At 45.9% G+C, this 8,736-nt stretch overlaps 1 protein-coding gene across 1 annotated transcript; it reads left to right on the top strand.

Moving 5' to 3' along the window:
• Positions 1–226: 226 nt before the first annotated feature.
• Positions 227–8,201, top strand: LOC310862220 (solute carrier family 52, riboflavin transporter, member 3-A-like). Its single transcript, XM_083769995.1, has 6 exons — positions 227–458; positions 2,050–2,359; positions 3,109–3,300; positions 4,205–4,473; positions 7,264–7,387; positions 7,967–8,201. Exons 1-6 carry the CDS (start codon positions 229–231, stop codon positions 8,177–8,179), a joined length of 1,338 nt encoding a protein of 445 aa, XP_083626121.1. The 5' UTR covers positions 227–228; the 3' UTR covers positions 8,180–8,201.
• The last annotated feature ends 535 nt before the right edge of the window (positions 8,202–8,736 follow it).

Genomic DNA, 8,736 nt, shown 5'->3' on the forward strand with positions numbered 1-8,736 from the left:
GTGGTGAGTGTGGGAAAAAAAGAAAAAAAGCTTGTAGATCTGCTATTTTCAAAAGATTGTTTTACATTTGAAAAAAAAGTTTTGATGCAAATTAATACTTACTTTTACTCAAGTACATTTTGAATTCCGGATTTTTTACACGTAAAGACTAAAGAGCGTTTCTTTATTGCAGTGTTGCAATACTTTCACTTAAATAAACAACACTGGCGTCTTCCCCCAGACCTCGGCATGGCTCTGCTGGTCCATCTCCTGGCCTGTGCGTTCGGCCTGGGCTCCTGGGTGGCGGTCAACGGCCTGTGGGTGGAGCTGCCACTCATCGTCAACGTCCTCCCGGAGGGCTGGGAGCTGCCGTCCTACCTGACGGTCATCATCCAACTGGCCAACCTGGGCCCCCTGCTGGTCACCGTCATGCACAAAGTGCGACCGGGCCTGCTGAGAGAGAACGCCGTCATCTACAGGTATAATGTGTGTATGAGTATAGCGGGATTGGCATGACATTTCAGGTCACGGTTAAACACACAAAAAAGGGATAATTCTGATTTTTGGACTTATAAAGCTGTAGGAAATACTTGCAATTAATATAGTGGTTGCAAAGGGATCAATCGATTGCCTGAGTCCCGTGGTGGGAGTTCTCGTCTGGTTTTGGTGAATATTAAGTATAGTTACAGTCATTTGGTCATTTGGCCGTGGAACAACTGACCAGATATGGCCAGGTTTCTGGTAGACCGACATGTGTTTTGTGGATTTGGAGAAGGCATATGACTGGGTCCCCCGGGAGGAGGTTCTGTGGGAGATGCTGCAGGAGTATGGGTCGAGGGGGACCTTGTTGAGGGCCATCCAATCTCTGTACACCCCAAACGAGAGCTGTTGTCCGTGTGCTCGGGACTAAATCGGATTCGTTTCCGGCGGGGGTTGGCCTCCGCCAGGGCTGCGCATTGTCACCCTATCCTGTTTGTGATTTTCATGGACAGGATCTCGATTGCTTCACGGCTTTTTGCAGAGGATGTGGTCCTGATGGCACCATCTGTCCAGGGAAGCTGGAAGTACCCTCACTAAGAACGCCGGGACAACGCTCCACACGTCCCAAACTCTTCTCCCTTCTGGCTCCAAATCTGTGGAATGCACTTCCCATTGCAGTCAGAACTGCAGCCTCACTCCCAATCTTCCGCCGTAGTCTGAAAACCCACCTTTTCAGACTCCATCATGGCCCATAGCACTTACCCTACCCCCTTAGATAGCATTTCTGTAGACTTAGATAGCACTTGATACAGACTTATAGCATGTTATGTAGACAGCACTATAATTGCATTGTATGTAGTCATAGCACGTCATAGTACATACTGTATGTATAGCATAGTATAGTATATGTATAGTTTATATGTATAGTTTCATTATATAGATATTCCACTGTTACTTTCTTAGCTTACGCATGTTTCATGATAAATGCTTTTTATGTGATGTATTCCCATGCTTTTTTGTTCTTGCCTAATGTAAGTCGCTCTGGATTAAGAGCGTCTGCTAAATGCCTACATTGTAAATTGTAAATTGTCCAAGACCTTCAGCTCTCACTGGACCCGGTTCACAGACACAGAGTGTACGGCAGCTGGGGTGAGAATCAGCATCTGAGGCCATGGTTCTCAGCAGGAAACCGATGGAATGGTGCAGTCCAAGTAGGGAATGAGACATTGCCCCAGGTGAAGGAGTCGAAGTATCTCGGGGTCTTGTTCACGAGTGAGGGGAAGACGGAGAAGGACGGAGAAGGAGGTCAGCCGGAGAATCGGAGCAGCAGGGGCGGTATTGCAGTCGCTGTACCGCACACTGTTGTGACGAAAAGAGAGCTGAGGCAGAAGGGAAAGCTCTCTGTCTACCGAGCAAACTTCGTTACTACTCTCACCTATGGTCATGATGACCGAAAGAGGTCGCACAGTTGATGTAACAGTATTACCTGCATGTTTTGTTCTTGTTTACTGTAAATCGCTCTGGATTAAGAGCGTCTGCTAAATGCCTAAATTGTAAATTGTATTGATACTTTTTGGTACTTTTTCCCAGCATCCTGTCCATCGGCGTGGTGTCCTGCTTCCTGCTGGCCTTCTTCTGGGACCGGACCACGGTGGTGGGCGGAGCTAAACGCAGCACTGCCTTCTTTGTCATCACCTTCTTCCTGGCGCTGGTGGACTGCACCTCGTCCGTCACCTTCCTGCCGTTCATGGCGCGGCTCCCCGCGCACTACGTCACCACCTTCTTCATCGGCGAGGGGCTCAGCGGCCTGCTGCCCGGCCTGGTGGCGCTGGCGCAGGGCGTCGGCATCGCCACGTGCGCCAACGTCACCAATGCCACCGCGGACTCCAGCTCGTTGCAGGTATATCGTGTGCTACTTTTTGAGTGGTGCAACCACTCCTACAACCAGCAATGTCCGTGACTATGTGACTATGTATCCGCTTATGTGACGTTAATGAGCACGAGTGTGTGACTTATTAGTACCAGTAGGGGGCGCCAGAAACAGAGAGAGGCATAGTGATGCTAATGAGAGAGAGAGAGAGAGAGAGAGAGAGAGAGAGAGAGAGAGAGGTGGGGGGGATTGTACCACTCAGTTCACACGGGTGTGATTTTTTCTTTATGTCTAACTCCAACACCTCAATACATTCCTGCTGCAGCCTTATGACTAACTAAATATTCAAAGATTTGTGACACATTTTCAAGATTTTTCAAAAATAGCAGACTTACAAGCTCGTAAGCGCGCCACTCGGTGGCGCACTTATATGAGCTTGTAGATCTGCTATTTTTCAATAGCTAAAGTATAACATATAGTTAGTTAGTTAGTTAGTTAAAACACCAAAAGGGGTTCCCGCCCAGAATGGGTTAAGTAAAAGTATAAATACTGCAATGTAGAAATAGTCTGTTACACAAACTGTGAAAGTCCGGAAATTCAAAATGTACATAAAGTACCAAAAGTAAAAGTACTCATTATGCAGAATGCTCCATCTTTATACAAGTTTTCAAATGTATAAAAAGATCTTTTGAAAATTGTCTAAAACGTCTACTCAAAAATACACCTGTAAAAACCTGCATGGTGACAAAATGACAACACAACTGAATCCGATTCTGCAGACGCAGTATCTCCCTCCGCACTTCTCCACGGAGATCTTCTTCTTCTTCTTGGCGGCCATGATGTGCGTGAGCCTGGCGGCTTTCTGCGCGCTGGACAGACTCCCTGGCACCGTCTACGACCTGTCCACCGCCAACCTGGTGTCTGCAGGCGCCGTGGCGTCCGTCCCCTCGGGCCTGGACAACCCAGCGTGTGTAGTGGGGGAAAGTAACTGAGTATATTTACTACTTAGCCCAGTACTGTATTTAACCACTTAAACCCTGTAGTCTTAGAGAAACAGACACTTTAGTGTCCCATTTCTCATTTCGTTCCATTTGTACACTCTCAGAATTATAGCTTTTCCTCGAAATTAAAAAGCCACTGCTTTAAGAAAAAAAAACATCAATTATACACCCTGCATGAAGCCTTGAATTCACGGAGATTTGTTTTTGTTTTCGTCGCATTCCTGAGCCAATACTTTGATGAGCGGGTCATCAGGTCAGTAGGAGACTCATTAGGACACCTGAGACTCTGCCGGTCATCAGGTCAGTAGGAGACTCGTTAGGACACCTGAGACTCCGCCGGTCATCAGGTCAGTAGGAGACTCGTTAGGACACCTGAGACTCCGCCGGTCATCAGGTCAGTAGGAGACTCGTTAGGACACCTGAGACTCCGCCGGTCATCAAACTATTGGCTCAGGAATGCCATAAAAACAAATCTCCCATATCTTCTAACTTTTTTTTCTTCTGAAAAACCCATGTTTCTATGTCAGCGGTGCTCAACCTTTTTCATGTCAAGGACCCCCAGAATTATCTCTATTGGGCCACGGACCCACCATCTCAAAATATGTAGTTCCAGGCACCCCCCCAGAAGCCAATATTTTAGTTAAAAATGTTCGCTCTGAAATATATATTCAAAGACTTGCGCCACATTTTCTCGACTTTTCAAAAATAGCAGACCTACAAGCTCGTAGCGCGCCACTCGGTGGCGCGCTACGAGCTTGTAGGTCTGCTATTTTTCAATAGCTAAAGTAGAACAGAATGCTATGAACACCAAAATGGGTTAAGTAAAAAGCTATACTTCTATTCCTCCACATGTCCAGCAGGATGTCCAGCCCAGGATGTGAAGGCCCAGCAGCAGCAGCAGCAGCAGAGTGAGGACAGCGGTCAGTCCAGGCCTCTGCTGGCCAAGCCCAAACACTCGGTCTACCAGCTGGCTTTCATCTACTGCCTGGTGGTGTGGGTCAACGCGGCCAGCAACGGGCTGCTGCCGTCGGTGCAGACCTACTCCTGCATGCCCTACGGCAACCTGGCCTACCACCTCTCTGCTGCCCTGGCATCTGTGGCCAACCCGCTGGCCTGCGTCGTTGCCATGTTCTTTCCAAACAGGTAATAATAATAATAATAATAATAATAATAATAATGAATTGCATTTTCATAGCGCTTTTCCAAGTGCTCAAAGCGCTTTACAACGGTTCATTGTCTCCACCAGCCGAAGGCATGGGGAGAGTATGTTTTGCACTCCGTCCGTCCGTCCGTGTGTCCGTCCGTGAACAGCTAATCTCAGCCACCGTTAACCCGGTCGATGCCAAATTTTGCACACACACTCCCTGGATGCCAACCATGAACCTCTGCCCCAAACTTTCCAGAACGGCCTGTTATAGCGCCACCAGGAGGCCGCTTTGTGCAAAACAAGTTTTTCGATGCCATATTTTGCACACACACTCCCTGGATGCCAACCATGAACCTCTGCCCCAAACTTTCCAGAACGGCCTGTTATAGCGCCACCAGGAGGCCGCTTTGTGCAAAACAAGTTTTTGCACAGTACACCTACAGATTTTGTCCAAACATCACGCAAATTGGTACACAGTCTCTCTAGAGCCATTCAACGGAACGGGTCTTTCAGATTTATCAGACTCCATCCTGATTGGTTAAGATTGGCTTCCAAAGTTCACAGGAGTGCTCAGTTTCAAACAAAATGCTGCAAATCATGAACACATCGCGTGATTTCCGTGAAATTGTGCACCCACATTCCCACTAGGCCGAGGACGAAATGCCACATGAACAATTTCAACTCAGCCTCAAGGTGGCGCTATAACTGGCCGAAAAGTGTTTTTACCTCTAACTGCACGGATCTGTGGATAACCTGGTGGAGACCTGTGCCCGGAAGGGCACTTTTTCTAGTTCAGTCATACATTGGGAGGTGAAGCGGCGAACAGTCGACGCCAGCGTCCTCACTTCCCACATTCACACACCAACGGTGGCACAGCTCACACCGACCGACTCATTGGAGGCAATGTAGGGTTCAGTCAGTGTCTTGCCCAAGGACACTTCGACATGTGGACAGGAGGAGCCAGGATTCGAACCGCCGACCCACGGATCATTGGACGACCTGCTCTACCTCCTGAGCCACAGCCGCCCACAATAATTATTATATTATTAATGATTAATTATAATAATAGGCCTACTGTCCTGCAGTGTTGCACATGGTTTTGAATGTTTCATTTAGTTTCAGTCCTATAGGGCTCCATTTTCGTCACCGCTGCTAAACCCCTTATCCCTAAACTTCTTTGAATAGTTCAACTATAGCAATCTACATTGACACGTTGTGAGCTTGTAGACTGGCCATGTCAACTATTCAAAAATGTTTTTCATAGTAGTAAAAAAGGCAAAGAAGTTTAGGGATAAGGGGTTTAGCGGTGACGAAAATGGAGCCCATAGTGTTTTGAATAAAATTAAGTTTTTGTCATATTTCAGTCATCTGCAATGTTTTAGTGTTATAGTCTAGTTTTAGTAAAATAAATATCATAAGATTTTGGTCAACTAAATGTACAGTTGATTTAGTAAAACAATAATTTGGCGGACCTTGCTGGCATCGTAATTCCTGATTTTACACTTGGTTGCATGCCAATGTACAAGCTATTTTCAGAGTAGGCTACAACACCCATGCGCAACCAAACATTCTGCTGGATCTCTTCTCCACTAGTCCCTCCCTAACATTTTAGTATAGTTTATATTTGCTGATGAAATTGTCAATATATTTAGTCTTAGTTTTAGTCATCATAGCTTAGTTTTTTTCAATGAAACAATTAAGTAGTCGACGATCATTTTTCGTCACAGTTTTAGTCGACAAAATCAACATTGATGTACTTCAACTTGGATGTGTTGTTTCCAATTTCCAAACAGGCTAATACTGTACTGGTCACCAGTGTTGCTATGTCTGCTCTGCTCATTATAAGCATCTTTGGGTTTGTTTTTCATTTAAGTTGCTTGTTGAAATATTGATAGTTGGTAGCTCAAACATATTTCCATCCTGGAGGCTAATCTTTCCGGTGATAAAATGGCCACCAACGTAATCAAAAAAGTCAACCAAAGAACAAGATTCCTTTACAGGATCTCCTCACTGGTCAACAAAAACACCTTGAAGACCCTAACAGGAGCCCTCGTACAAGGTTTCTTCGACTATGCATGCACCTCTTGGTACCACAGGCCCTTAAAACAAGGCTCCAGACTTCCCAAAACAAACTTGTCAGGCTCCTACTTGGCCTCACCCCCCGAACCCACCTCACCCCTGCCCACTTTGACAGGCTGGAATGGCTTAGGGTCGAAGACAGAGTACAGCATCTTGCAATGGGTCTAGTCCACAAGATTCGATACACCACCAAGATACCCATGTACCTGTCTAAATACTTCCTTAATGTCAACAAAGTCCACACCCACAACACCAGAGGGAGTTCAACAAACCATGTGCAAGTGCAACCCAGATTCGGCACAAACAAGGGACTAAATTATTTTCGCTCCTATGCCACCAAAATGTGGAACGCCCTACCAACAGTCATTAAGACATGCAAATCCCTTGACTCCCCCCCCCCCCCCCCCCCCCTGTTTCTTTTCCCTTTTTACCTCCTTTTTGATGAATTCCCGTTCTGCTCTTTGGCTTTATAGAAGTGTATATTTGTACGTCTCTAAATGTTTTGATGAATTGCACAAGGTGGACCCTCTTGTAAACAAGTGTAATGCTTAGTTTATTGGGTCGTCCACTCACAGTTAACAGTCTTTGTATTGAGTTGTGCTTGAATTGTAGCCTACTGTAATTCTGCAAACTGTGAATAAATATTTCAATCAATCAAAAAGCACTGCTAAGGAGTAAACGTGTCGTGTCCTTTGCATTGTTTGCAGGTCTCTGGTCTTCTTAGGTGTACTCTGTGTGTTGGGCTCTGGGTTCGGAGGCTACAACATGGCCATGGCGGCCATGAGTCCTTGTCCCCTGCTTCACAACTCTACCATAGGAGAGGCTCTCATTGTAAGTGGGGATGATATAGAACATAGAACCATGTACCTACCACCCCCCAGCATCTTCCTGTCTGTCTGGAGGACCATGTGACTGATTTGATTCATTGAATACTTCATAGTACGACAGTTTGCAGGGGGGGAAAAAGCACTGGGAAGTATAGGCTACAGTTCAATCAAGGTCTGTTCAGAGGATTTAACCAATTTTGACCTTTTTTGATCAAAACACGTCTTCTAAATCATGACACTTTTCTGAAAAAGCTATGTTTCTATGTCAGTCGTTCTTCGATTTTTCAAAAATAGCAGACCTACAAGCTCGTAGCGCGCCACTCGGTGGCACGCTATGAGCTTGTAGATCTGCTATTTTTCAATAGCTAAATCATAACATAACACCACAAGGGGTTAAAGGCCTGTGAGGTCAGATGTAGAGAAAGCGGGAGGGGAGCGCCGCACGACACGTTGGCCTCGTTCCTCCGCCTCCCTCATCGACGTCGGGGACATTAACGCACGCAAAATGTTTGAGCGGCTCCCTTTGCGAGTAGACTGACTGACTGACTGACTGACACGGTAACTCTGGTGTGTTCACCTCCAGGTGGTGTCGTGGGTTTCCTTCACCGGAAGTCTGTCCTTCGTGAAGGTGATGGTGGGAGTCATCTTGAGAGACAGGAGCCACAGCGCCCTCGTGTGGTGCGGCGCCGCGGCACAGATCGGCTCGCTGGTCGGCTCGGTCACTATGTTCCCACTGGTCAATGTGTTTCACCTGTTCAAGTCCGGAGACCTCTGCAACACTGCATGTCCTCTATGACAGTATAGTTCTATTGGTTCAACTTGTTCAAAAATGTGGCTTTAACTAAAGTTACTATCAGAGAACATATTACTCCGGTTTGGCTTCACTACATTGGCTTCCAGTAGTTTTCAGGATTTACTTTAAACGTATATTTTACTTGTTTATATAGCTCTCAATGGTCTGGCTCCTTCCTACCTCTATGACTGCCTGCCTAGATATGTCCCAAACCGGCCCAAACCGCCTCAGGTCTTCTACTGCTGACCTGCTCCAAGTGCCTATAGCGCAGTGAAGCAGCCTTCTGCTTCTATGGGCCAACGGCTTAGACAGGCAGCCTCTGTAGATAGCTTTAACCTTTTTTATTTTCTCTTTTTCTCTGTGTTTATTCATGCCCTCAATGTTTTAGGCTTTTTTTTGCTATTATTTTAATGTTGTTTTATGTTTTTACTATTATTTTAATGTTATTTTATGCTTTTATTTTTATGTGATATGTGATCAGAAATCGGGGGCCGATTACATAATTTCCAAATTATCGGATATAACATGGGGCTATGATGTTAATCAATTTGTTGAGAAAT

Source organism: Protomyctophum parallelum (genome assembly GCF_964188405.1).
Source record: "Protomyctophum parallelum genome assembly, chromosome: 7".
NCBI lineage: Eukaryota > Metazoa > Chordata > Actinopteri > Myctophiformes > Myctophidae > Protomyctophum > Protomyctophum parallelum.

Bases quoted from the DNA above. Each gene is read 5' to 3' on its own strand.
- LOC310862220 (XM_083769995.1), top strand. From the start codon at position 229: ATGGCTCTGCTGGTCCATCTCCTGGCCTGTGCGTTCGGCCTGGGCTCC. The intron at 4,474-7,263 runs GTAATAATAATA...CATTGTTTGCAG, and splicing joins GCCATGTTCTTTCCAAACAG to GTCTCTGGTCTTCTTAGGTG. The intron at 7,388-7,966 runs GTAAGTGGGGAT...GTTCACCTCCAG, and splicing joins CCATAGGAGAGGCTCTCATT to GTGGTGTCGTGGGTTTCCTT.